Consider the following 27934-nt stretch of genomic DNA (forward strand, 5'->3'; position numbering starts at 1 on the left):
CCTCTTACCACTAGGTGGAAATGTAAACCCATTTTACACTCAGGTCCCACACAGTGGTCAGATTACTGTTCTTTTTGTCTTTTTTCCAATAGGGATAACAGTGCAACATTGTCGTTTCTACAAAAATTACAGTTGTTTTAAATATTGTTATATTAAATCTATATATGTATGGCTTAGTAATATTTTATACAAGAAATTGAACATGGAATTGATGCTGAGTCCGACCTCAGATCTTGAAGCGCACGCTAGAATTTGGAAACACATCATTGGTTTCCAAATGGACATCTCCCGTTGTCCTCGGGGCGTGGTGTGTAAGGCAAAGCGGAGCGTCTTACAACTGGTAATTTTCAGGGTATCAGGACGGAGACTAGAAGTACCTCAGTTATTTCCTAACTAGATCATTGTCTTCAGAATACCGAGAATGTTCCACTATGGAACTTGTATTAGAAATCCGTTGATTGTCACTGAGGGATTTTGCTACATTTTCAACTAGGTTTGAGACCTTAAAATGTACGGACTGACGACCACTTGAGGATTATGTGTGGTGAAAGACCACTATGCAGGAGACCCTACAAAGACTGATGTATTTTCTCTGAGAGGAATTATTTTGCTGTATCGCTTTGTAGTTGATTGAAATCTTTGGACAGTGGACAGCGAGGACTGATAATAACAGGTGAATAAATGCAATAGCATACGGATGATGGATTCCTAGACCCTACTTTTAATTTTAGTTTGTAGCTCAGGTGCAATTGTATATTGTTGGTTAATGTCCTCCTATGTCCTCCTGATTGATTTTGCTGAATAATTGTATTGTCGTTTGTTATTTTACTGTAAACTATCGAGTGTAGAACTGACTTGGTATATGCTTGTGAATGTGGCTCAATGCATATAGGCTACAGCTATTGAGTTAAAGTTACATTTTGATGGTCTTCTTGTTTCGAAAATGTAGCTTGTCATATGGAGAGTTGAACTGGAGTAGCCTTACTATATACTTCAATTAAACTACTAATTTTAGAATTAATCAAATCAAACTCAATACAGGCTGCGGCTTTTATTTGACAAATAAGTTGTTTCATACGTCCGTTAAAACTAAACTAGTTCAACCTGTTCCACTGTGTTTCAGCGAAGATTGGCGTGTCACGCGTGCTGTTACGGAGTGTGCGCGTGGTGTTGAATGTCACTTTTTCAACGATTGAACAACATGCTACGCCCAAACGAATGGAAATAAACCTAGCTGAGATTTGAACGATTTATATTCTCTTTCTTTGTAAATGCAACTTGGCAAGAAGACCTATCCGCTAGGTTGCCTACGCGTTTGTCGATATATTTCGCCATGAGAGACTCCAAGCCTTTCCTCGGAATTCCTCAGAATACGTTGACAACACCCGTCGGTTTCTAACGTACCATAGTTATACATAGTTTATAAACGCGTTTTAACAACAGACAGAAGATTCATTTCTCCTGGATATGAACGTGTTCCGGATATTAGCGGCCAAATGTCGTGGTTCTTCTCAATATACCTCAGCTTAAGTTAATGTAAGAATTATCTTTGTTTTGTATCGTAGGGTACACACACACATCACGTTTACACAGGCTGCTGTTAAAGTGAGTGCTGAACAACTTATCTTGGGTATGGAAGTGAAAGGAAGGCTCAAATTAGTATCGATAGCCTACCTGCATAAAAAAAAATACATTTAAAAAGTCTGTCGGGGTTGGATACGTAGGCTACTTCAAGTAATAGGCTGTAGCCTATACTGCGTTCCTCCTCACCAGACATCTCACAAAGGCGACGGTGTTCACTCTCTTTACAGGGCCAGCATGCTGCTCGCCTCCGCTGTGGTCGTCTGGGAATGGCTCAACGAACACGGACGGTGGAGGCCGTACGGCCCAGCCGTGTGCCACCACATCGAGGCGGTGATACGGAACGATCCCCGGAGTGGCAGCGTTGTTCTGGGTCAGGTCGACAACAGCCTGTCTCCCTACATCATAGACCTCCAGTCCATGCACCAGTTTAGACAAGACACAGGTAAGATAAGGCGCTTGGAGGGTAGGATGGCTCAGAGAATGGTGTCTTACAGGATGCTGTGAAGGACTGCTTACGTCTTCGGCAGATTGGGCATAACTCAGTGGTCGATAATTGTACTTAAAATCTGGAGGTTGCAGGTTCAAGAACCCCTGTGCTTCGTTTTGTATAAAATGATTATTTCCTTATATGTACTCGTCTGTAGTTATGTGATGGTTGTTTTAGTCTAGTTAAAGCCAGTTAATGTGTTTTTGTTTTGTGAAAAACTGGTCTCTGTGGACTTGCCATGTGTACAGGAAAATCTAACACCGAAAGAAGTTCTCGGTCAGTTGCTAAGATGTTTAAGTTTTTAGGATTTCCCATGTCATTAAGTAGCTGAATCACAACCAGTCAAGAAAGTTTGATATGGTTTGCTTCAGCGTTATATGCTTCAGTGACAGGGAAGACATTTTGGAAGGAAGATTTGGGTTTTAGAATCAGAATGTAGCTTGTATCATTGTTGGTTTTACGGTTGTGACCCATTGCCTGACCCTGTCAGAGAAGAGGGTGAAAGTCGGATGACCCACAACAGCTGTTGCACAGCGAGTCGCTACGGCAACGAGGAGGCACATTCTTTTACCCTTACCCCCCAAATTTGTGGCACATGCAGCTGCCGTATGGATGGAAAGTTGGGGCAAGATGAGAGGGAAAGAATATTTCAAGACTTAATGGGGGAAAAAATCCCTTTTGGCAGCCTCTGCAATATCTGTTTATTTCTCTCTTTCTTTCTCTCTCACTTTCTCCCTTACTCACTTTCCCTCCGTCTCTCTATTTCTCTCTTTCTCCCTCTTCTACGCTTTCTTTTTTCTCTCTCTGGGACTTGCCATGGGTATGGATGTAGAGTTGGAGAAGTAAGAGGGAGGGAGCGATAGACAGAGAGGGAGGGAGCGATAGAGAGAGAGGGAGTGGGTGTTATCTAGCATGATCATTGGGAAGTCAGTGTGTGTCTCTTACTCTTTGTTGAAATTGGGGAACAGATGTGAGCTCTGCTATTGTGGCTCTAGACTGCCTGAGCGTGCAAAAACACACATACACACACACACACACACATACACACACACACATACACACGCACACACATACACACACACACATACACACACACACACACATACACACACACACATACACACACACACATACACACACACACATACACACACACACATACACACACACACACACATACACACACACACACATACACACACACACATACACACACACACACAGTGAGTCAGGAGACATGGGAGAGAGGGTGTACCGGTAATTAGAAGTTCAGCGAAGTGGAAGATGAGACAAAAAAGACAGAGAAATGGAGAGAGGGGGCGATAGCAGGGAAGGTTTCTGGAGGAGTGTGTAGTTATGTAGTCGTTATATCCTACCTGTTGGAAGAAGTTTGACATCAATTACATGTTATTCATTTAGCAGACACTGCAACGTAGAAATATTGCTTATAGAAAGAGCTGTAGATCAAGGGGCAGAAGTGAATGGTTCTACAGTATTTCGGTGGTCAGAGTCTCTATGTTCACTGGCCACATTCACAGGTTCTTTAGGTTGGTTGTGGAACAGAAGATGGTCTTTCTGCTACTAATGTGTGGTGGAACGTTGGGGTGGGCACGGCTGCTAAGCAACATACCAGTGTGCACTAGTAAATGCTGGAAATGCACAGGAAAAACACTGGCACATTCTGGCAGGGTTCTTATGTAGAAACAAGGCATCAGAATAAAGAAATAGAGCACAGGTGAATCTTGTACTCCTCATTGTTCTCCAACAGAGACGCAGGTTCAAAGGCTGGTCTCAGGCTGAGGTACTGACAGATGGAGAAGTTCTGGATTGTATCATCAGTTTTAGGTCCCCAGGTCACATGGGTGGGACTGGCAGGGTAGGGGAAGGTTAGTGATTGTGTGTGTGTGTGTGTGGCAGAGTTGCAGGGGGTGCTTGTGTGTGTGTGTGTTCAGATTAGCAGCGTAGAGGAAGGTTGGGTTGTGTGAGTAGACTGGCAGCATACAGGAGGATGGGGGAGGCCAGCTGCAGTCTGAATCCTGTGCTGCTCCAGCTGGTCGCACTGAGGGAGACGTGTTCCCAGACACCCACAATGGCCTGGGTTAGGGGTCAGAGGTCACGGTCTCAACCCTGGGGGAGTGGGCGGGGCCTAAACCCAAACACCAAAAACTCAAAACTCGTATCTCGGTTTCTGTCCCTCTCTTTCTGGTTCTCTCCCGATCTCTTTCTCTCATTCTTTCTACTTTTCTCTCTGTCTCTCCCTGCTTTTTCTGCCTCTGTCTGTTTCTCTCCCTCTTGGTCTAAGTCACTCTTTATCACTCACTCCCCCCCTCTCTCTCAGTAAGAGTTAGTGAATGGAGCGCTTAATAAACTAGACCCAGGGGAGGGGCCACATCAATGCAGAAACTGATCTGAGAAAAGAGAAACAGAGAGGGAGTTGATAGAGAGAGGGTGGAATTGTAGAGTGGGTTAGATATGAGATGCATAGAGGGACACATGGGGGTTCAGTCTAGGGCAGTGATACGATGAGAAAAGTTGTGAAGAGGAAGCTGTGAGGAGGGGGGAAGGAGTGGGGGAAGAGTAAAACAGAGTGGTAGGAATAGAGAGGGGTGGAGAGAGGCGGAGACAGGGCTAACAGGGGAAGGGCAGAATAGAGAGGGGGAGGCTGGAAGGAAGAGAAGAGCAATCTGGAGGAGGAGGGAGACAGAGTGGGAGGGAGCAGGAAGAGGAGTTTTCTCCAGAAGGCAGTTGTGCAACTCTGCGTGTCGGGTTACCGCGGGGCCCCACCACCCCCGGCCCCTGGGAGCCATCAGTCACAGCATGTTTCACAACACAGGGCCAGGATTAGGACATGCTTATACACACATACCCACACTCACACCAACTCATGAAAATACCCTTAAACGCCACACACGTAAACACACGTGGACACTTCAACTCGCACACGTATCCTTCAACATGATCTTATCAATGACATAGACCCATGCAGACACTAACACACATATACATATGCATGAATACACACAAACAGGTTGGGAGTGTGTTTCTCTATCCCCTGACTCTCATGTGATTGGATTCAGAGGGTCATTCTGGGGTAAAGACCTGTGGAGAGATGGAGCGAAAAAGAGAGAGAACGAAGGACAGAGAGAGAAAAGAAGGAAAGAGTTTTTGAGGTTATCAGTGATATGTTTTCCTTTTTTCCTCGGTGGTTGGATATCGAGTAACAAGTAGTGGACCTCTCACACTGACCTGACAAGTAGTGTGTGTGTGTGTGTGTGTGTGTGTGTGTGTGTGTGTGTGTGTGTGTGTGTGTGTGTGTGTGTGTGTGGAAAGGGTCAGAGGAAAGCAGAGTGGAACAATAGACCAGATGGACAGTCCTTCTCCACCTGCCTCATGTTTTGTCCTCCTGCCTAGGGTCTCAGGAGTTACTGACCCACACACTCATCCCTTCATAACTAACCCACACATTCGTCCGTTCAAAAATATCATCAGTGTGTTTTCTGAACATGAATGTAGAGACAAACAGACAAAAGAGGAAACAGCCCCAGTGAAATCATGTGATCCGTAGATTCAATATGAGGTCTGTGGGGAACATATCTCATGACAAACCAACCGAACTGAGATGAACGAGATAGTCTTTTCCTGTTTTCTAGACAAACACCCACACACACACACCATTGCCAATCTCCTCACATATCTTCAGGATGTGAGCAGGATGCCGCGTTTACATTCACATCAACCTGTTATGCACTGCAACACACATACGCACCACTGCATGGTCAAGCACACTTGACCTCCGATTAGCCCCGTATTTCCATTTAAAACAGCACAATGACACACACAAACACATACACACACCCCATCCCCTGTGGATGGGGATGGGAGGAAGACAGAGGTGAGAACGGCAGCTATTATCCAGCTCATGAAAGGAGAGCAGAGTTTCATCTCTCATTCAAAGATTAGGGGCGGTAGAACACAGGAGAGGAGAGGTAGAATGGAAGCCAGGAGAGGTAGAATGGAAGCCAGGAGAGGTAGAATGCAGGCCAGGAGAGGTAGAATGGAGGCCAGGAGAGGTAGAATAGAGGCCAGGAGAGGTAGAATGGAGGCCAGGAGAGGTAGAATGGAGGCCAGGAGAGGTAGAATGGAGGCCAGGAGAGGTAGAATGGAGGCCAGGAGAGGTAGAATGGAGGCCAGGAGAGGTAGAATGGAGGCCAGGAGAGGTAGAATGGAGGCCAGGAGAGGTAGAATGGAGGCCAGGAGAGGTAGAATGGAGGCCAGGAAAGGTAGAATGGAGGCCAGGAGAGGTAGAATGGAGGCCAGGAGAGGTAGAATGGAGGCCAGGAGAGGTAGAATGGAGGCCAGGAGAGGTAGAATGGAGGCCAGGAGAGGTAGAATGGAGGCCAGGAGAGGTAGAATGGAGGCCAGGAAAGGTAGAATGGAGGCCAGGAAAGGTAGAATGGAGGACACGTTAAAACTAGCAAAGGAGAGAAGAGGTAGAGATTGAACATGACTGGACTTTAATTATTAGACTGATTGACCTCCTCAAATGTGCTCACACATGCACACACTCTGTCTTTGTCTATATCTCTCACACACACACACACACGCTCTGCCTTGTTCTCAGTGTCTGACTTATGCACACACACATACCCACACACATTCTGCCTTTCTCTCAGCCTCTGTCTAACACAAACACACACATCCTCTCTCTGCTCTGCCAGCCAGCACCCCTCAGTGTGTGTGTCTCCATTAACTGAATGGCCTTGGTGGCACATGTCGTCCTTGGTTACAGCGCTGCTCTGTGGTTGGTCCATCCTGGACCCTCCTCTCCCCACTGTGGCGCCAGGCCTACTGGACTGGGAGAGAGAATGGCTCAGGACCTTTTTGTGTGCGTGTGTTTGTGTGTGTGTTTATGTGTCTGTTAGGCCCTGTAACTTGCACCAAAAGTCCTGCACCCACAGAATTCCATAACAATGTCGAGAAGTTAAATTGTACACAGTATTACAACACTAAGGATATATAATTCATAAACTACTACTATAGTCAAGTTTTACTGTGTTTAGTAGTATTATTTTAGAAAAGTATCTTTAGAAATGATTATATGTAGAGCTCAGTGGTTAGAGCGTTTAGCTGCAAGTTAAGAGATTGCTGTTTCAAATCCACCCCGCGTGCTGCAAGGACAAAATACTCGCTGATGATCACCACCAGTTTGTGACCGTGCTCTCCATCTCCCCCCGCAGGTAGGATCCGGCCGGTGCGTCGCAGCTTCTACGTGCCCAGCTCCGCCCCGGCCCAGGGCTGGCTGTGGGAGTGGGAGGGCGAGGAGACGGGGTCCTGGACGGCCTACGACACAGAGGTGTGCATCGCCCTCCAGGCGGCCCGGGACCGCCTCCAGTCCAGCGTGGACCTGGCGCCGCTGGGGCTGGCCTACGTGGTGGACCTGAAGACCATGACCCAGAGGAACCCGCGGAGCCAGCGCAGCAGGAGGGTGCGCCGCAGGGCCGACATGGCCTACCCCCTGGTGGCGGAGCCGCTGCCCCGGGAGGGCGGAGGAGTCAAGGGGGTAGGGGGAGGAGGACCCACGGGGGCCTTCCTGGGCGTAGGGGTGTCTGGGGGGTTCAAGGGAGGGTCGGGGTATTCTAAAGGAGAGCCAGTGCCGCCCGGGTTGGGCCCGCCCTGCGGCTGCCAGCAATGCATGCTGGTCCAGTGTGTGAAGTCAGGAAGCAGGAAGGTGGGGGCGGGGTCTAACACGTTGAGCAGACGGCAGTCCCAGCAGTCCAAGCCGCCCAGCCCCAAGACGAGGGCGTCCACGCTGGGGCGGGGCCAGAGCAGGAGGAACTCCGTGTCTAACTCCGCCCACTCCCGCACGCTGCCGCACGGACACGCCATATCACGGAACACGGCTTCTTCCAAACGGAACGCGGCCCTCTTCGCCCAATCCCTCGCCGCGCTCGCCTCGGGCACCGCCTCCCTCTCCCTCTCCGCCAACAGGCCCTCATCCACTAAAAAGCCTCCGTCGTCCCCGGCCACGCCCACCCCCTCACCCAGGAGTTCGTCGGTGCCGACTGCCACCCTCGTCACCCCGGCGAAAAAAGTGACCTCGCCGCCCTCGCCGGTGCCGTCTCCGTCGCCGGTGGTGATGTCGCCGCAGCGCTCGCTGGCGTGCCGGGCCCCCCTCCCCCGCCGGTCCAGTCTGGTGGGGCTGAGCAGGCCCGCCCTGCAGCGCATCGCCATGGCACAGTCACGCGCACTCATCGCCTCAGGGTGAGTGGAACGCTGATTTGCTTTCACACTCCCACACACACACACACACACACACACTCACACACACACACACTCACACACACACACACATACTCCCACATACACACTCCCACACACACAAACACACACGCTCACACACATACTCCCACATACACACGCACACACTCACACACACACACACACACTCATACCCTCCCACACACACACAAATGCATGAATATACACACACACTGCTCCTGCTTGTCCCTGAGGCTTCATTCCTCCCTTGTGTAGAGAACGGGAGTGTGGAGTGTGTGTTTGAAGTGTGTGTAAGAGTTTGTGGATGTGGGAGTCTGAACAGGTTGGAGTGTGTGTGTGTGTAGGAGTTTGTGACTTCACACCATCTGCAAAGGCAAGGGAGCAGTTGCAGAGGGAGGGAGTGATGGAGGGAGGGAGTGATGGAGGGAGGGAGGGAGGGAGGGAGGGTGGGAGGGAGGGAGGGAGGGAGGGAGGGAGGGAGGGAGGGAGGGAGGGAGGGAGGGAGGGAGGGAGGGAGGGAGGGAGGGAGGGAGGGAGGGAGGGAGGGAGGGAGGGAGGGAGGGAGGGAGGGAGGGAGGAGAATGAGTCTCTACTAGCCAGCAGCAGAGTGGAGTGTGGAGGGCAGGAGGGGTCAGTCCTGTCGCTCATCCTCTCTCCCATTCTTTCTTTCTTTTTCTTTCCATCTTTCTGTCCTTCTTTATCTGATCTGCACTTGCTCCTGCATTCACTGTCCCCAAACTTCTCTCTCTTTCTAGTAATAGTATCTATTAATATCACTCTCCTCTTCTGAATCCTCTAACTTCTATCTCTCCTCCTCCCTCATTCCCAGGCCCCCCTCCTTGTCCTGAGGGCCTCTCATTGTGTCCTCACAGCATATCTCCACGGTAACCTTTGTTGGCAGGCATAGAGGCCAGCATTAGCACCACAATGCTGCCCCCCCCCCCCCGTCCCCTGTCCCAGAGTTAGCCCCGAGTGCAGGGTGGGGTCTGCCACAGGTGGGGGAGGGAGGAGAAATGGGGAAGGGGGAGGAAGAAGTAAACACAGAAAGAAGGATTTGGGTGGAAAGTTTTGGACAGAGACTGGGGGGTGGGGGGGATATTGGGGGTGTTTGGAGATGGAAGGGGATGGGGGTTGTAATGATGGGGGGGGGTACACAGTAGAAGTGGGGGTTTCTATAGGGTAATCCTGAGGAAGTGAGTCTGGCTGGGGGGCTGGTGGAGTGTAGGAACTATAGTGTGTGTGTGTCTGTGTGTGTGTGAGAGAGAGACATATAGAGAGAGAGAGAGAGAGAGGGGGGGGGCAGAGAGACGGGAGAGAGAGAGAGAGAGAGAGAGAGAGAGGAGGGAGAAAGAGGGAGGGGGAGAGAGACGGAGAGCAAGAGAGAGGGGGAGAGAGAGAGAGAGAGAGAGAGGGGGGAGAGAGAGAGAGAGAGAGGGTGGGGTGGTTGTGGTGTGTGTGCTGAGACTGGGGGGTGGGTTAGCAGACAAAGACACAGCACAGTCATTATTGTAGCGGCCTCTGTCTGTCTGAAGGCATTCGTCAAGGAGGATTTGGGAGCGAGAAGGGGGGGGGGGGTTGACTACATTCAGAGTTTGGGGGTTGTAGACTGAGTCAGCCAGACACATACAGTGGCAGAGACAGGGGGGATGATGGAGATAGACGGAGGGAGAGGGAGGGAGGGAGGAAAAGAAACAAAGGATCCAGTCAGCAACAAGCGAATATTGATCACGCTCTGGTGCAAGAAATCAGGACACAGGCGGGGGGACGAGACTAGAGAAGCCTCAGAACAAGCTACCAGCACCTCCAAGCTAATAGGCTACATTTAGCAATGAACACTGGAACTCTACACATAACTTCTAGTTCTTCTAGTTCTAGCACACACACACACTCAGAGACACACACTCAGAGACACACACTCAGACAGAGACACACACTCAGAGACACACACTCAGACAGAGACACACACTCAGACAGAGACACACACTCAGAGACACACTCTCAGAGACACACACTCAGAGACACACACTCAGAGACACACACTCAGAGACACACTCTCACATACAAACATTTTTAAAAGACAGACACAGGGGTCTGAGTGTGGAAAAACTTTAGATAGAGCAGACGCTTCACACACACAGCTGAACTGGTTCAGACAAGGGCGGGCACACACACACACCTCACACACACATAGGCATGCAGAGAAAGTAAATATTGACAATCCTAACTGGGTGAAGTAAAGAATGTTCTCCTCTCATGGGGAACATGAGAATGAGACAAAGGAGAAGAGAGAGAGAGGGGGAGATAGGGAGAAGAGAGAGAGAGAGAGAGGGGGAGATAGGGAGAAGAGAGAGAGAGAGAGGGGGGGGGAGATAGGGAGAAGAGAGAGAGAGAGAGAGAGGGGGAGATAGGGAGAAGAGAGAGAGAGAGGGGGGGGGGAGATAGGGAGAAGAGAGAGAGAGAGAGAGAGGGGGAGATAGGGAGAAGAGAGAGAGAGGGGGAGAAGTGGGGCCGGGTAGAGAGGAGGTGAACAGATCGAGGGACAGAAAGAAATAGAGAGGCTGGAAAACAGTTCCATAACCGGATGATTAGAATCCTGAGAAGGTCACGTATTGGCATTTTTCAACAGGTTTCCTGCAGCGACCAGCTACGACCACTAGGGGCAGTTCTGCTCTACTCATGTTGTAGACAGACCAGGGCGACTCGCTCAACCCCCCCTCTGTGTGTCTCTGTCTGTCTGTCTGTCTGTCTGGCTGGCTGGCTGGCTGGCTGGCTGGCTGTGCTGGAGTGTCCAGGCAGCACGTCTCTGTGGCAGCTCCATGGCTTCGCTGGCTACACAAAGATAGGACTTTATCACTGTTTGGAATGAGAGGTCACTGGCACGGAATGGCGAATGGGAATTTGAAGGTTGTCGTGTGTAGTCTGTTTGCGCTTGTAGATGTGTGTGTGTGTGTACATGTGTGTGTGTGTGTACGTCTGGGTGACACACATAGGTTGCCTTCGACAGGAGAGTGTGAAAATGTGTGGGAGTTTGTTTCTCTGGTAACTTAGCCCAGCGGACGACCATCTGGGGAGGGGGGGGGGGTGGGGGCGATGGGGGGACTGTGTGAGAAAAGGGAGGTGACAAAGGGGTGGGTGGGAGGGCGTGGGGAGGGGAGTGGGGGGTGCGGTCATGGGAGGTCAAGAGCCTGCCAGCCCCCTCCTCCCCCTCCCCTATCATCTCTCTCTCGTTCCTCCTCCTGATCACAGCTCTGCCTGCAGACGGCAAGAAAGGAACACTGATTTCATCTCGTTCACAGACATCATATTCGAATCATGCTGGACAAACTTTGAGGAGAGAAGCAAGGGGGGTTGAGAGTTGGGAGTGCGAGAAAGGGATGAAAATGTGTTCCTGTCTGAGTGAGGTCGTTGTGTGGCCTAACTTTGTGGGAGGGCTTGAGGCCATCTATGTGCAAACGTGTGTGTTTGTGTGTGTTCATATCCTTGTCAGTATTCTTGTTAATTAGACAGACGTCGGTGAGTGTTAATTCTCCTGTAGATTAGGCCAAGGCTGCAGCCAACGTGACTCAACATTCTCCACAGTGTGTGTGTGTGTGTGTGTGTGTGTGTGTGTGTGTGTGTCAGTCAGAGAGAACCAGGCTATAGCCTCTTATAGCCTGAGGTATTAATAACCTCATTGACTGCCTAGATTAGTGTCTCCCTGGACTAGAGCAAACAACCGTGTAGAGGTCTCATCCCCCTTACGTTATTCCCATGACGATGGCACTGTGACGACCGCGATCATAGCTGGGTGGAAATTTCCACGTCAGGTTTTAGAGATACGCTCCACTTAGTACTTCCGTGTATCAACCGCCACGACACACTCTTTGGTTACATGGCCATCTGCAGTTACTGACTCCAGGTGGACAAACACGCGCAAACAAACAAACTTTCACACGTAGCTACATCGTCACACACGTCGTCACACACATTGTCACACCCAGCGTCAAACGCACACACACTGTGTCTATTTAAAAGCTGATTAGTCCAGACTCACAAAGCTTGTTAAGACCAAACCTGGACCGGAAGCGACGGCAGATACGTTCTCTGCTTCCCCCTCTCCCCATCACCCTCACCCCCCTTTTTCTGTCAATCCCTCCATGTTTAGCTTTCTGGCCTCCAATTATCCACTGTGTAAGTGCACCCCTTCGATAGCTCAGTTGGTAGAGCGGAGGACTGTAGATGTAAGATGTGGAAATCCTTAGGTCGCTGGTTCCAATCCGGCTCGAAGGAGTTTTTTTCTGTACTTGGTAAAGGATCTGAGAGGTTTTGGATCTCAACAGCTGGGTGGTTGGATAGATTTACTGGAGCTCATGGGATTTTGTCCTTATTTACACAACTGTACCACTGACACAATCCTTTTTATAGCTCAATTGGTGGAGTGGAGGACTATCAAAGACAGATATTGTAATCCTTAGGTTGCTGGTTCAAATCTGGATTTTTTTTTTTACTCAGTTCCAAAGCTTGAGGTTTACCAAGTCACCGGCAGAGGGACACACAATAGCTGACCACACATCCCCATCCCATAATATCCACTTCCTCCCTAAAACAAACAGGCAACCGTGGCAACTTGTTATCTCCTTGATGAGAAACAGTCATTTGTTGCTGGTGACCGAACAAGTCGTTATTCCTCCCCAGGCTTTTTTCAGAGGGGGGTTTACGACTGGGAGGACAAAAGACACCCTCTGTCCAACAGGGGTCAATAATAGTGCCTGTAAAACTATTGACTGATGTGTTTGTGGACTAACGTGTGTGTGTTAGGCCTGGTGTGTGTGTGTGTGTGGGGGTGTGTGTGTGTGTGTGTGTCAGGTGCAGTGGTAATGAGCTCGTGACGCTGCTGGTGACGTCTGTCTCCTCTGAGCTTCCCCGGCAGGTGGAAACTCACAGATTAGCTTTATAAGACGGCTTCAACACACACACACACACGGTAACACTACACACTTCATCACAGAGAGGGAGTCTAGAAGCACAGGGCAAAAGAGAGAGCGGAGAAAAGGAAGACCGCAGTCTGTCTAAGAGAAACTTTCTTTCCTCATTCGTCCAGTTTTCTAATTGATTGGTTTGGTCTGACCTCTGTGGTAGGATGACAATCCTCAGGTCTTATCAGTGAGTATTGATTTGTTGCTAACCGATTCTGATTCGTTTGCGGGTTGAGTGAATCTTCACGTAGCATCTTTCAGTTTGACCTGAAAGCTGTGTGAACCCAGAGTGTGTGTGTATTGTGTTCTACTGTGTAACCACAATGTGTGTGTGTGTGTGTGTTGTTTTCCAGTGTGCCCACCGTCCCTGTGAAGAACCTTAATGGATCCAGCCCAGTGTATCCCGCGTTGGCAGGTACGAACTCACACGCGTGTTTATTACCCTCTTTACATGGCAAAAAAACCATATGGCTACTTTTCCTGTGCTAACAGTCGCCCTGTGTCTGTGCGCTGCAGGTATTACAGGGATCCTGATGAGCGCGGCAGGGCTGCCAGTGTGTCTAACCCGCCCCCCTAGGATGCAGCTTCACCCGCCTCCCGTCAACAAGAGCGACATCAAGCCTGTACCTGGCCTGGGTCACTGCTGCCGCAAGACCACCAAGAAACAGGCCCGCAAAGGTGTGTCAGGGAGCCAGACACACACACAACACACACAGTGACGTTCTTCCTCTTACGCTGTCCGTGTTGGTCTGTTCCCCAGGGAAGAGCCCAGAGGAGGTGGTGATGAAGTACTTCAAGAGGGCCAGGACTCTGCCTGACCTGGTGAGACAGCTGGCATCACGTAATCCCACCCCAAGCCGGAGCTTAAAGCACACAGCCCGGCGACCTGTGAGCGGGTGCAGTGCATTAACTAATGTCTCCTCATCCCTCCTCCCTCATCTTTACACCTTACCCTTTTCTACCTCGTCCTCTTCTCCCTGTTCCTCTGCCCCCTTTCTCCTCCTCCCTCTCCCCCTCTCCCTCCCCCTCCCCAGGACTGTACCATCTGCATGGAGCCCCTGGAGGGGCCGTCGGGGTGCGGGGGTCCGGGGTTAGGGGGTGTGCAGCGAGGGGAGTCGGTGGGCCGTCTGGCTCAGTGTGGACACCAATACCACCTCCAGTGTCTGGTCACCATGTACAACAACGGCAACAAGGACGGAAGGTACAGCTTGGACACACTCTTCATAGACACTCTTCATACACACGCTTTGTGTTTGTACGTGATATTGGATCTCATATCATGTATCGTTTCATATATGGTATGTCATGTATCGTATTGATCCATTAGCACCAAGTGTTGTGTGTAATGGTTAATAAATGGCCCGTTTTAAGGAACTTCTGAAATTGAGCTAAATTCCGGGCGTGCGATACAAAGATGACCACACTAGAGATACCTACAGTATGTTATAGTCTCCTTCTCCTCCAGCCTGCAGTGTCCCACCTGTAAGACCATCTACGGGGTGAAAACGGGGAGCCAGCCAGCAGGGAAGATGGAGTACCACGTAATACCCCACTCCCTGCCTGGACACCCCGACTGTAAAACCATACGAGTCATCTACAACATCACCCCCGGCATTCAGGTAATGCTCCTGATGGTGTGTGTGTGTTTGTCTGTGTGTGTGTGTGTGAATAGTGGTTTTCCTGTAACTTAAAAAGTGCTGGCTTAAACTTGTTCTTCCTCTCTTCCACCTCCCTCTCTCCATCGCCACCTCCCTTCTTCCTTTCTTCTCTCCCAGGGTCCAGAGCACCCTAACCCTGGCAAGCCCTTCACAGCCAGAGGCTTCCCCCGACACTGCTACCTCCCAGACAGTGAGAAAGGACGCAAGGTAAAAGTCGTCACACTGGCCACGCAGTACACCGTGTTCACACACACTCACATACAGTGTACCATACGGAAAAAGGCACATCATCAGTCTTTCATCTAATATATCTCATCCTCCTTCACTTCTGCCATACTCCCTCTTTACCTCCTTCTTCATTTCTACCCTACTCCCTCCTCTCCACCATGCAATCTCCTCCCCCTCTTCCCCCCTTCCTCCTCCTCCTCCTCCTCCACCTCCCACTCCTCCTCCTCCTCCCCCCCAGGTCCTGAGTCTGCTCCTGGAAGCATGGGATCGCCGTCTCATCTTCTCTGTGGGGACCTCCAGCACCACGGGGGAACAGGACACGGTGGTCTGGAATGAGATCCACCACAAGACCGAGTTTGGCTCCAACCTGACGGGCCACGGCTACCCCGACCCCGGTCACCTGGACAACATCCTGGATGAGCTGAGGGCGCAGGGCATCACGGAGGAAGACTCCCTGCTACTCTGAGAGGAGAAGAAGAGGGGAGGACCATCAGAGAGAGGAGGAACGGAGAGGAGAAGAAAGAGCAAGAAGAGGGCGAGAGAGAAAGATTTGATGACTAACAAAGACTCACTATCAGGAAAAGGGGACGAAAGACGTTATTGGTTGACTGTTTTGAAGGCTCCTCTTGATTGGTGGGTTCACTTTGGTTTTCTAACCAATCGTACAAGAAATAGTAGGCTCATGGGGTGGGTGAGTGATGTCAGAGGAGAGACAGATGAGAAAAAGAAGAAATGAAAAGAAGTAGGCACAGATGGAGGCTGTATTTTATTTATGGTGATCACATTTTTAAGTGATTATTTACTAAACCTAGTTTGTCAATGCTGAGGTGAGATTGAGCCGGTACTAGTTAACTAACCTTGGATAACTTACAAGTTTACACTACTCGGAGAGAGAAGAGAAGGGAAGGAAAGGAGAAACAAAATCGTGGAATTGAAGAAAGCCCAATGGAAAGAAAGGACACAGGATGAGAGATATGAAGGGGAGGAGGAGAGGACTAGGAAGGAGGAGCAAGAGAAAGAAGTAGAGAGAGAAAGAAAAAATGGTACGAGTATGTAGATTAGAATAGGAGTAGTAATTTAACTTGTAAACGGTACTTCAACAGAGCCGACGAATCACACGAGAGAGAAAGAAAGGGATACTGAACTTGTACTTCATTCAATCAGATTCACCCCTGGTTTGGGTGTGACACTGGTTGCTGCCGCGTTCTAGTGTTCCCCCTTGTGGACACACTTCTCAACTACACCTCTGCTCACTGACCACACAGAGACCCAACCAAACATTATTGTGTAACATCATAAGAATAATAGGTTCATTTAGCAAACGCTTTTGGCCAAAGCGGCGTACAGATGGAAATATAAACCTGCAACCTCTTGGTGTTCAGTTAAATGCTCTAGCACTGAGCCAAAGCCACCTTAGTACATAAACATTCAAAGACCCACCAGTTTTATAGCAATTTATTTTATCCTTTTGAGCAAATGTAACCTTCATTTAACCTCATTCCATGTATGGTATGTTGAGTTTACATGTATGTAAATAGATGTTTTTATACACTTTGTACCAACTGTGTGTAGAGGGGGGGCAGTGTTGGTGTGATTGTGTGTGAGGACCAGACACAGAGCCTCCTCTTGTGTTCTGTAGTCTGACTGAGCAGCAAATCTGGTTCGAAACACAACCTGCATTAATCTAGATATTTCCTGCACCCCGATTCTACAAGTCTGATGGACAGTGATGCCGCTGAAAGTCAGCTTTCTTACCTTCCTGATGTCTGGAGGGAGGGAAAAGAGCTGGATGGGTCATTAATGTCATATATATATATATACATTTGAGTGCTGCTTACTTTTATAAAGGAGCCAAGCATTTGGGCTTACTTGGAAGGACTGGCTGCAGTGTTGGGCGTGTTCTTATGGGAGCTGTAGTGTGTCACTTCCTTGAAGACTAAAGCTGTGTAGAAAAGCACCTTTCTGGCTGTTACAAGAACCTGTGTGTGTGTTGTGTGTATGTGTGTGTGCGTGTATGCATGTGCGTGTGTGTACATTGACACCCCTGTGAATGCATGTGCATTTGCATCGTTAGGTGTGAATATCGACTGTGTGTACAACGACATGTTCTGTGGTACGGTTACCGTGCCAACAATTAGACACCAAGGTCCTTTAACTCGATACTATAATACACTCTTCTTATGACTTTTTAATGTAGTTAGTTTATAACAAGCGGTTTCGCGTTTTTATTAATGTACATAATTTGTTGGATACAGTGTCATTTGTAATATCTTTCCTATGGTTTAAATGACAGATTGTGTTTTTTCCTTCTACTGTGTTTACAGAAGCCATGCACCTATGTTTCTTTTCTATGGGAAAGGGTATTTTACTGTAGACTTATTCTAAGTAAATAAGGTAAATGAACTTTGATACTGTATTATAGGTCTATTAACGAGCCCCTATTGGTCCCTTATGACTGGTACTGTCCTTTGACTGGTCTGCTTGATCTCTCCATTATGTCACCATTATAGCCATTCTAAATTGATAATTGTCTAATATGCTGAATGCTGGATAAGTAGTTGATTGTTTTTGTTTGGCCTACTTTGCTAAAAGCAGGGTCGCAGCTATTCATTTATGGGATTACCATGACAACATGCTTTCGCAAACAAAAACAACACATTGCTTAAGTGTGAATAACTATTGATTACCGAACAAATAAATGAATAATGCTGAACCATGCCTCTTTTATTCATACCATTAAACACTAACCGTAAGAGTCTTGCCAAAAGTCTGACCATTGGTAATTACATGATTGTAGGCCTAATATGGCACATTTGATTTGTGCACGATCTTTACGACTACAAATTGACAATTTATTGAAATGTAAAGAGTAAAATGAGGCTGACGGCAAGGAGCTGCTAAACGCCGCGATCAGTTCGCGGCGCGCTCTGCAGTTATAATTTAGAGCTCGTCAGCTTTAAATGTGATGTGATAAGTTCAGAGGGGTTGAAACGCTTGGTGAACCCCGCCGAGAAATGTGCGTATGTAACTAGCGCTAATTTCGAATAATGGGATTTTCAAAGCCAAATAAGTACGACAATGTTCGAACCCCAAACGGATAGCGGACATTTATTTATTGTTCATCAACAAAAATCATCCAGTCCTCCCTGGTGGTCTAGTGGTTAGGATTCGGCGCTCTCACCGCCGCGGCCCGGGTTCGATTCCCGGTCAGGGAACGATTTTTTGATTATAACAATATTTTACTTCAAACACATCGGCTCCACAAAGGCCAAACTATGTAAATGCTTAAATTGTGTAACAATAAATATTACATTTCTAAAAGAGAAAATCCTGTTTCGTCTTAATAAATGTGTTTTCACAGTGATGCCACAACACTGAGTATTTGTTTTGTTTGAAGAAAAATGATTGAACGCTTGAAAAAAAATCATAAAAAAAGATTTCTCGAAAATGTTCCTCCTTCGAGCCGGATTTGAACCAGCGACCTAAGGATATCAGCTGATAACCGCTACAGTCCTCCGCTCTACCAACTGAGCTATCGAAGGGGACGTATTTGTAATTGAGATTCTGTGGGTCTAATACTCTTTCTCTCTATATGTAAATACATGGACATATGTCTACTTAAACCTACAAGAAAGAATAACAAGAGGTATTAAAAATAATTGAGCCCGATCTGAACCAGTAAAACTAAACACAGAAGTTTGGTGATTAACAAAAAGCTTGCCTCTCTCTACAACCCCTTCGATAGCTCAGTTGGTAGAGCGGAGGACTGTAGATGTGTGTAGCGGAAATCCTTAGGTCGCTGGTTCAAATCCGGCTCGAAGGAGGACATTTTTGAATAACTACCACTGCACCCAAATAAAATATTGTGTAATTCCCTGCCACACAACGCCTACTCCTGGTTGGAATCATTTTCCTTAGTAGTGATAATGTGTTCTAAAAACGTTTAGATAGCAAATGTTCTACAGTCTTTGTATATTTTCTAACTCACGTAGGCAGAGAAGACAATTTTCCCTCCGTTACACTGGTTATCTAGTATGTGACCGACTAAGATTTTCTGGGCAAACTGAGGTTAATTTCCGAAAGAAAAGTTCCAGTTGTATGGTTCTGGAAAAACTTGGTTTCATACTTCATAGCTCGGATGCGTGCTTGGAGTTGTGGCCCGGTTTGCTAATGCTAGCTCGTAGCTCACATCGACAAGGTTTGCCAGCCAAGTGAGCAAACTCAGTCAAATGTGCCATGCCTTGTTTTCAGAGGAAAGCCCAGCCATAAGTAGGCTATTAGCTCTGATTATGGTGCTGTTGTAATATAACTCGGTTTCAGTTCATTACGACCCAAAAGGCAGGTCCCATTAAAGTTTAGTAAATACGTTATGTTAAAGTTATGTTAAATATGTCTGTGTTTTCTGTGTCAAATATGTGAATCAGTCATTCATGATATCAACAAACTCCAACTACATTAACAATACATTAAATATCTGTGCAATAGACCCCTTCACGGATATGTCATACAAAGCTTTAGTTACAATCCAATGTTTTATTTTAACAAAAATAATCTGAGAGGGTTATACAAAAACATCACTTTTACATTTCTGGGCAATTTCCTCACCCACAAATAGACACAGTACATTACAGTCAGTTTACAAGCCAACTAAGGCCGCGTTCACACTTGACTTCTTTTTTTAGAAAAAAGCACTGCCTTCAGTGCCTTTTGAGCGCCTTCTGAACGCCTTTTCAAAAAAGGCGTAGGGTTGCATGTAAAAAGCCGCTGAAGGCAGCAATTTTTTCTAAAAAAAGAAGTCAAGTGTGAACGCGGCCTAAAATAGATAAAGCCTGAATCTAGTCAACGACAGCAGGTCAAAGCTGCATCTTCTACACAATGTGCACCCTTAACAGTTGTTGAAGTTTCTGCCACAGATGAACCTGAAGGATGTTGAGCAGGCATGGTTGGTCCAGCCATCTGGGGAAGGAAACAAAACCATGTCAGTCAATGACAGGCTACCACAACGTCTACTGGAATCAACGGAGGGTTGAGAGAATAATTCAACCACCCAGCACCATGAAACCACTGACATAATCCAAAACTTTTATATTTCGGACAGCTGACACTCACAAGTATTTGTCATGTACATGCAGGGGTAGCTGGTGACAGAGTTAAGGCTGTACCAGTTGGTGTAGTAGAGCCCTTCATGGTCAATCCACCTCCACTGATTCTGAAGAGGAAAAGAAGAGGATGAGATGAGAGGAAAGGGATCTTTATATAGCAAACTTCTGTCTCCTCCATCTCTTCAGATGCTATGCTTTCTGGGAGAAGAGATATTTGAGACCGTCTGAGTCTTGGGCGATGGAAGGAACAGAATGAGAGATTGCAGAGCAAAGAAGAGAGAGGAGGAGAGAAAAAGAGACTGACCTGCAGGTTGAAGCCTCCCAGCCACGCGGTGGACCATCCAGCCACAGACATTTGCTGCTGGAGGAAGCTGTTCTCCCGGGGGTTGTTAACAGAAACCAGGCTTCCATGGCGCTGGTTACAGTAATCCTGGAACAGGGAAGAGGAGGAGAGAATGAGAGGAAGAGGAGATGGGGGTGAGAGGAGGAGGAAGGGGGGATGAAAGGAAGAGGAGGGGGGTGAGAGGAAGAGGAGGTGGCATGAGAGGAAGAGGAAACAACAATAGAAGGTCAGAGAGAGGTAGGGTGGAGACAGATGGTTGAGAGGATATATCAGTCCAACACATCCAGTTATTCTAACCGTATTCTCTGTTCTCTTTTAGAGGTAAACACTTGAAAAATGGACACAGTATTTATTCAGACGTACCTCTGCTTTGTACCAATTCATGGCGGAGTTGACAAAGAGAAAGCAACGAGACTGGTGCCGGATCCAGCCGTCAGGACAGTAGCCAAAGCGCTCCTCTACCAGGACAGAAGAACCCACAACATTATCTACTGCATTATCTTGCTACGTACTATAGTGTAGTATGGAAGAGTAGAGTCGGGTCGAGTAGAATAATAGTATAGTTGTATTATATTAGTTCAGTTAGCACAATTCAGTCAAAGATTAGGACAAACCTAACATGTAGGAACACTGTACAGTTATGTCATAGATATTATATTGTAAGGGAAGTTATTCTTCTTTATATATCATTAAAATGTTGTACCTTGTGGATCATGCTCTGCCAAGTCCATCTCTAACAAATTAGAAGAAGAAGGTAGTCAGAACTAAAACAAACTAGGTCTGCTAACACAATGAAAAGCTTGGCTGGATCTCTGTTTTTGTGCATCCCAAGTGAATGGAACAACATCATTAAAGTAAGGAATTAGATGAGCAATGAAGACTTTAAATATTCATTTGTTTTGTTTTAACCATTAATGACATCAGGCTGTTTTGCATTCTCTTCCTCAACTTTAAAAAATAAATAAAGGTGGCAAACCTAGAATTACTACGTGAAAACCAGATAGTAAAGCCAAAGTCCAAAATATCAATTTTGAAAGTTTTTCTTACAGATACGTTTTCCCAAACAGGTTTCAGAAGATAAACTTACCGAGGACTGTGTCTCTCTCCTCTGGGAACGTCTCCATCTCCATCTTCTTCACTTCCTCCACCTGGACAGGCTCCTCCATCTTCTCTTTCAGCACAATATCCTCCACTAAAGAAACACAAAACACAGATTATTCGTCACAATGTTGCATTGTCTCTTTATCTCCTCAGACCTTGTTATCGAAGCTAATAAATAGTCTGAGCCGTTTGGTAGCAACAGTGAGGATCACAAACCTGGAACGGGAGCCTTTTTCTCTTCCTCGACAGGAACTATAAAACCACAAAAACACAACTTGTGAGATGTGACTACAGCTTGAACAGGGGGTGCATTCATGACACAAAAGCAGTGCTGACCTGAGAAAAACCAAGACTGTAGCAATATTGTTTCCACTAAATATCTGGATTTTTTATGTTCCACGATTCTATTTCAACACTCCACCATCCTGATGAATCTGCTCCACTTCAGTTCCACCACTACAGGTGAATATAGCCCGCTGTGTGTGTGTGTGTGTGTGTGTGTGTTTTGGCAGATAGATGCAGACCCACCTGCTGCAGCTCTGACTGAGAGAGCCACACAGAGTAGCAGAGACAAAACTACTAGAAGCTTCATGGTGAAGATGAGGATCTTAAAGGACTTCTAGAGACAGAAAAGGAGAACATTGAACATTTTTTAAATTGTTGTTGACAGAGAGAGACAAAAACTGAGAAAGAAAGAGAGAGAGAGAGAGAGAGAGAGAGAGAGAGAGAGAAAGAGAGAGAGATATGTCCAAACATAGCAGTTATCTTACCTGTCAGAAGAATCTCAGATTTTGTTTTACTCGGGTTGTCTTCGTTTGGTGTTCAGTTGAAGTGATGATGCAGGAGAAGGCTGACTGGCTGTTTATATACAGTCAGGACTAAGACTTGTTATGGTCATGACTCACGTGCTGTATCCTCAATCTCCATGCGGAACATGAAAACAAGAACTTTGTAACTTGGCAATTTGGAGATTTCCAGTGTATATCATTTACTGTGTCATTTTTACCACTATTATTGGAGTTGGAGGTTAATGACCTAAGAAGTTGTTTGTGCTCCTGTAAAATAAGGACATTAATAACAAAATGTGTGTAAAAAAAAGAAAAAAGACATCCAGGATAAAACTCAGAATGTTAAAAGTTTGGGCTCACCGGACTAATTCTTGCACCTTGTTGGTCCTTTATTGCCATCTCTTGTCTCTCCCCACATTTCCTGTCCTCTCCAAGCACTCTGTCAGAAATAAGTAATAAAGGCAGAAATGCAACCAAAAATACATATATACATGTAAAAAAGAATGGAATACGTTTGAGGGATGTTGTTGATATTTTAATGCTTTAGAATAATTTGTAGTAAAAGTGTTCTCTCAGCGATGTTTGTGCATTCTGGGGTGTCAACAACACAAACATTGACATTCCCAACTGGACCTTACAATCATATGGTGTTTGTTATCATTGTTTCTGTGTATATACTTATGTACTAGGTTGAGTATGTTCTCATACAAAAGTTTGTGAAAGGTACAAAACATTGTACACTGTACTTATTTATCAAGTGCATTGCCCAAGGACACACCGTAATTTAGCACGGGCGGGAATCGAACTGCCAACCTCACCGGCAAGATCACACATTTTAAATGAATGTCCTGGTGTGCTTATCTTCTTCACGTTAAGGAAGTGGATTACGTTTTACCATCAACAGCGTGAGGTTATGGATTAGTAAACATGACTTCCTTGTCTCTGGGTAGTTTGCATATATGATGTTATGAATAACTCTTATCTTGATACAAGGTCTCTGATCAGAAGGTTGTGGGAGTGACGGAAAGTCACAAAAGTGTTATTTATCTTGGAGAAGGACAGTTCTACACAGGCCCTGAGTGGCTATCGGAGAATCAGTAGAATTCCCGGCCGCTCTGCCTCGCTCATAAATTGGGCCAGCAGATTCGCCTGCTTTCTCTTTGTTTTTTCACACACCGAATAAAAATGTGTTAAGTTTAAGTTAATGCGTGACTGATAAGTAAACTAATAGGCTACACTAGTTTTTAATTTAAATAAGCGCATGATCAGACCGTGCATTAAAAACTGCCGTTTTCCGTTGTCAGAGCTCGCATGCTCTCTTTCTCAAACACAAGCGAGTGTAGGCTACCAAGGTTGTTGCCATGGAGAAAACTCTAAACCATAATTTAATGTTGTAGAGGGAGTTAGCAAAATTAAGCTGGTGCGAAAATAATAAAATGGATGGGAAAAGGATGCCAGGAGGAACTGAAAAAGCCTGGTAAAAAAATCAAGTGTCACTTCATAAATCTACATTCCTGCAAAGGTTTGAAAAATATGTTTTCTCAAAAGCCCCGAATCTTTCAGTTAAAAATTTGGGTTATAATTTCCGGCAAATATAACAATCCCAAAAAAACATTACGAGTCCACGTAATGTTTATATTAGGCTACATAAAGCTCAAAAAAATATTTTGCACTGAAATTAATGTAAACAAATCTCGCTCGAACGGTACGCCCGCTCGCAGTCCTCTGAAGTTCCGATTTCAGCTCAAATCAAAACCTTGACTAGGTCGTAGGCTCGGGCCAAGACCCGAACGTTTACAATGTATGGGCTGGTTTTGGCCATTACACTCCCGGACTGAAAATGGGTCCCACTCCGGCCATGGTTATACATGACTTAAGATAATAAAATAATATAATTCCTTTACCATGGCAAAACGTCTTTGGTAAAGGATTTCTTCCCTATAGCTTTTTATTTTATTACATGTCATCAGTAACGGTAGGACTGTTGTCCACATCATCAACTATTCTACCTTAATGCTCAACCCGTGAGTTTTGATGGAGTATGTTGGTGAGATGTCTTCATGTATAGGCTGCAACAGCCCTCAGACTTTGAGGTAAAGGCCAGATATGTGTATGTGACCATCCACTCATTTGTAAATGTTTTTTTTTTTTTTTTCTACATGCATTATTGTCTCTGCATCACAGATCGTTCATGGAGGAAGGACTGAGCAAACTCAGTAGTATTCCAAAGCCAGAGCCTATTGTTATCAGAGGAAAGCCCGACCAGTAAGTATTATATTATGGTGCTGTTTAACTCGGTTTCAGTTCATTACGACCCAAAAGGCAGGTCATATTGAAGTTTAGTGAATACGATTATGTTACATGGGCCTATTTCTGTGGTTTCTGTGTCAAATATGTGAGTCAGTCATTCATGATATCAACAAACTCCAACTACATTAACAAAACATTAAATCTCTGTGCAATAACTCCCTTCATGGATAGCTCATACAAAGACTTAGTTACAATCCAATGTTTTATTTATTCAACAAAAAAAATCTGAGAGGGTTATACAAAACATCACTTTTACCTGTCTGGGCAATTTCCTCACCCAGAAATAGACACAGTACATTACAGCCAGTTTACAAGGCATCTAAAATAAATAAAGCCTGAATCCAGTCAACCACAGCAGGTCAAAGCTTCATCTTCTACACAATTTGCACTCTTAACAGTTGTTGAAGTTTCTGCCACAGATGAACCTCAAGGAGGTGGAGCAGGCAGTGTTGCGCCAGCCATCTGGGGAAGGAAACAAACCAATGGCAGTCAATGGCAGGCTACCACAACCTCTACTGGAATCAACAGAGAGTTAAGAGTTAAAGCCCTCCCCCCCATACAAAAGAATAATTCAATATACCCAGCACCATGAAACCACTGACATATTCCAACTCTTTTATATTTCGGACAACTGAGACTTACGAGTATTTGTCATGTACATGCAGGGGGAGCTGGTGACAGAGCTAAGGCTGTACCAGTTGGTGTAGTAGAGCCCTTCATGGTCGATCCACCTCCACTGATTCTGAAGAGGAAAACAAGAGGATGAGATGAGAGGAAAGAGATCTTTATATAGCAAACTTCTGTCTCCTCCATCTCTTCAGATGCTATGCTTTCTGGGAGAAGAGATGTTTGAGACCGTCTGAGTCTTGGGCGATGGAAGAAACAGAAGGAGAGATTGCAGAGCAAAGAAGAGAGAGGAGAAGAGACAGAGAGAGACTGACCTGCAGGTTGAAGCCTCCCAGCCACGTGTTGGGCCATCCAGCCACAGTCATTTGCTGATGGAGGAAGCTGTTCTCCCGGGGGTTGTGGACAGAAACCAGGCTTCCATGGCGCTGGTTACAGTAATCCTGGAACAGGGAAGAGGAGGAGGGGATGAGAGGAAGAGGATATGGGGGTGAGAGGAAGAGGAGGGGGGATGAGAGGAAGAGGGGGGGTGAGAGGAAAAGGAGGTGGGGATGAGAGGAAGAGGAGGTGGGGATGAGAGGAAGAGGAAACGACAATAGAAGGTCAGAGAGAGGTAGGGTGGAGAGAGGTGGTTGAGAGAATATGTCAGTCCGACGCATCCAGTTATTCTAACTGTATTTTCTCTTTTAGAGGTAAACACTTGAATAATGGACACAGTATTTATTCAGACATACCTCTGCTTTGTACCAATTCATGGCGGAGTTGACAAAGAGAAAGCAACGAGACTGGTGGCGGATCCAGCCGTCAGGACAGTAGCCAAAGCGCTCCTCTACCAGGACAGAAGAACCCACAACATTATCTACTGCCTTATCTTGCTACGTACTATAGTGTAGTATGGAAGAGTAGAGTCGATTCAAGTAGAATAATAGTATAGTTGTATTATATTAGTTTAGTTAGCACAATTCAGTCAAAGACTAGGACAAACCTAACATGTAGGAACACTGAACAGTTCGGTCATAGATATTATATTGTAAGAGAAGTTATTATTCTTGATATAGCATTAACATGTCGTACCTTGTGGATCATGCTCTGCCAAGTCCATCTCTAACAAAGTAGAAGAAGAAGGTAGTCAGAACTAAAACAAACTAGGTCTGCATAACACACTGAAAAGCTTGGCTGGATCTCTGTTTTTGGGCATCCCAAGTGAATGGAATAACAACGTCATTTAAGTAAGGAATGAAGACTTTAATATGTTGGACTTTTGGCTTTACTATCTGGATTTTACATACTTATTCTAGGTTTGCCTCCTTTATTTATTTTGAAGTTGAGGAAGAGAATGCAATACAGCCTGATGCCTTTAATGGTTAAAACCAAACAAATGTATATTTAATTTTGACAGTCTTTCTTACAGATAAGTTTTCCCAAACAGGTTTCAGAAGATAAACTTACCGAGGACTGTGTCTCTCTCCTCTGGGAACGTCTCCACCTCCATCTTCTTCACTTCCTCCACCTGGACAGGCTCCTCCATCTTCTTCACTTCCTCCACCTGAACAGGCTCCTCCATCTTCTCTTTCAGCACAATATCCTCCACTAAAGAAACACAAAACACAGATTATATGTCACAATGTTGCATCGTCTCTTCATCTCCTCAGATCTTGGTATCGAGGCTAATAAATAGTCTGAGCCTTTTGGAAGCAACAGTGAGGATCACAAACCTGGAACAGGAGCCTTTTTCTCTTCCTCGACAGGAACTATAAAACCACAAAAACACAACTTGTGAGTTGTGACTACAGCTTGAACAGGGGGTGCATTCATGACACAAAAGCAGTGCTGACCTGAGAAGAACCAAGACTATAGCAATATTGTTTCCTCTAAATATCTGGATTTTTTATGTTCCACGATTCTATTTCAACACTCCACCATCCTGATGAATCTGCTCCACTACAGTTCCACCACTACAGGTGAATATAGCCCGCTGTGTGTGTGTGTGTGTGTGTGTGTGTTTTGGCAGATAGATGCAGACCCACCTGCTGCAGCTCTGACTGAGAGAGCCACACAGAGTAGCAGAGACAAAACTACTAGAAGCTTCATGGTGAAGATGAGGATCTTAAAGGACTTCTAGAGACAGAAAAGGAGAACAAGGAATGTGTCAGCAGGTGGTCCCTTCTGCTCTTACAAATACCAACATTGAATTTTTTTTTAATAGAGTTGACAGAGAGAGAGAGAGAGAGATTTCCAAACATAGCAGTTATCTCACCTGTCAGAAGAATCTCAGATTTTGTTTTACTCGGGTTGTCTTCGTTTGGTGTTCAGTTGAAGTGATGATGCAGGAGAAGGCTGACTGGCTGTTTATATACAGTCAGGACTAAGACTTTTTATGGTCATGATTCACGTGCTGTATCCTCAATCTCCATGCGGAACATGAAAACAATACAACACACTTGATCTTTGTAACTGGCTGTCTGAAATTTGGAG

At 46.2% G+C, this 27934-nt stretch overlaps 3 protein-coding genes, 2 long non-coding RNA genes and 4 other non-coding genes across 15 annotated transcripts; 6 read left to right on the forward strand and 3 right to left on the reverse strand.

The window, feature by feature from the left end:
- Positions 1-278: 278 nt before the first annotated feature.
- On the forward strand, positions 279-17904 carry LOC146236863 (E3 ubiquitin-protein ligase DTX4-like). Of its 2 annotated transcripts, none has more exons than XM_084687211.1 (10): positions 279-673; positions 1812-2026; positions 7309-8332; positions 13659-13720; positions 13822-13983; positions 14066-14127; positions 14340-14506; positions 14771-14924; positions 15081-15170; positions 15430-17904. In XM_084687211.1, the coding sequence occupies exons 2-10, from the start codon at positions 1819-1821 to the stop codon at positions 15655-15657; spliced, it is 2157 nt and encodes a 718-aa protein (XP_084543337.1). In that variant the 5' UTR covers positions 279-673; positions 1812-1818; the 3' UTR covers positions 15658-17904. The 2 variants fall into 2 exon arrangements, with proteins under 2 accessions (XP_084543337.1, XP_084543336.1); XM_084687210.1 differs by lacking the exon at positions 279-673 and adding an exon at positions 1125-1536.
- Positions 12532-12619, forward strand: trnay-gua (transfer RNA tyrosine (anticodon GUA)). The gene is given in 2 exon segments: positions 12532-12568; positions 12584-12619. It is a non-coding gene; the product is annotated as a tRNA-Tyr (tRNA).
- Positions 17905-18334: 430 nt separating the features above from the next.
- trnae-cuc (transfer RNA glutamic acid (anticodon CUC)) lies at positions 18335-18406 on the forward strand. Its single transcript has one exon. It is a non-coding gene; the product is annotated as a tRNA-Glu (tRNA).
- A 239-nt stretch (positions 18407-18645) lies between these two features.
- Positions 18646-18733, reverse strand: trnay-gua (transfer RNA tyrosine (anticodon GUA)). Its single transcript is given in 2 exon segments — positions 18646-18681; positions 18697-18733. It is a non-coding gene; the product is annotated as a tRNA-Tyr (tRNA).
- Positions 18734-18926: 193 nt separating this feature from the next.
- trnay-gua (transfer RNA tyrosine (anticodon GUA)) lies at positions 18927-19014 on the forward strand. Its single transcript is given in 2 exon segments — positions 18927-18963; positions 18979-19014. It is a non-coding gene; the product is annotated as a tRNA-Tyr (tRNA).
- Positions 19015-19908: 894 nt separating this feature from the next.
- On the reverse strand, positions 19909-22652 carry LOC146236868 (galactose-specific lectin nattectin-like). Its single transcript, XM_084687616.1, has 9 exons — positions 22508-22652; positions 22266-22356; positions 21954-21989; positions 21724-21828; positions 21340-21369; positions 21000-21094; positions 20598-20723; positions 20301-20400; positions 19909-20147 (listed from the first exon to the last, which is right to left on the reverse strand). The coding sequence occupies exons 2-9, from the start codon at positions 22327-22329 to the stop codon at positions 20077-20079; spliced, it is 627 nt and encodes a 208-aa protein (XP_084543742.1). The 5' UTR covers positions 22330-22356; positions 22508-22652; the 3' UTR covers positions 19909-20076.
- A 1216-nt stretch (positions 22653-23868) lies between these two features.
- Positions 23869-25789, forward strand: LOC146236869 (uncharacterized). 4 transcript variants are annotated; one of them, XR_014740948.1, is made up of 4 exons: positions 23869-24002; positions 24710-24790; positions 25243-25366; positions 25657-25789. It is a non-coding gene; the product is annotated as an uncharacterized LOC146236869 (long non-coding RNA). The 4 variants fall into 4 exon arrangements; XR_014740950.1 differs by lacking the exon at positions 25657-25789 and adding an exon at positions 25501-25629 and having other exon boundaries at positions 25234-25366; XR_014740947.1 differs by lacking the exon at positions 25657-25789 and adding an exon at positions 25501-25629.
- Positions 25049-27822, reverse strand: LOC146236870 (galactose-specific lectin nattectin-like). Of its 2 annotated transcripts, none has more exons than XR_014740946.1 (8): positions 27717-27822; positions 27487-27577; positions 27175-27210; positions 26909-27049; positions 26534-26563; positions 26194-26288; positions 25478-25902; positions 25049-25297 (listed from the first exon to the last, which is right to left on the reverse strand). XR_014740946.1 is itself a non-coding variant. In XM_084687215.1 (8 exons), exons 1-8 carry the CDS (start codon positions 27548-27550, stop codon positions 25227-25229), a joined length of 663 nt encoding a protein of 220 aa, XP_084543341.1. In that variant the 5' UTR covers positions 27551-27563; the 3' UTR covers positions 25049-25226. The 2 variants fall into 2 exon arrangements, 1 of the variants encoding a protein (XP_084543341.1); XM_084687215.1 differs by lacking the exon at positions 27717-27822 and having other exon boundaries at positions 25478-25577; positions 25777-25902; positions 27487-27563.
- LOC146236871 (uncharacterized) lies at positions 26000-27610 on the forward strand. Of its 2 annotated transcripts, none has more exons than XR_014740952.1 (3): positions 26000-26072; positions 26222-27235; positions 27471-27610. It is a non-coding gene; the product is annotated as an uncharacterized LOC146236871 (long non-coding RNA). The 2 variants fall into 2 exon arrangements; XR_014740951.1 differs by having other exon boundaries at positions 26017-26061; positions 26150-27235.
- Positions 27823-27934: the final 112 nt, after the last annotated feature.

This window comes from Hypomesus nipponensis, chromosome 22 (assembly GCF_054491055.1).
Source record: "Hypomesus nipponensis isolate SF chromosome 22, ASM5449105v1, whole genome shotgun sequence".
Taxonomy (NCBI): domain Eukaryota; kingdom Metazoa; phylum Chordata; class Actinopteri; order Osmeriformes; family Osmeridae; genus Hypomesus; species Hypomesus nipponensis.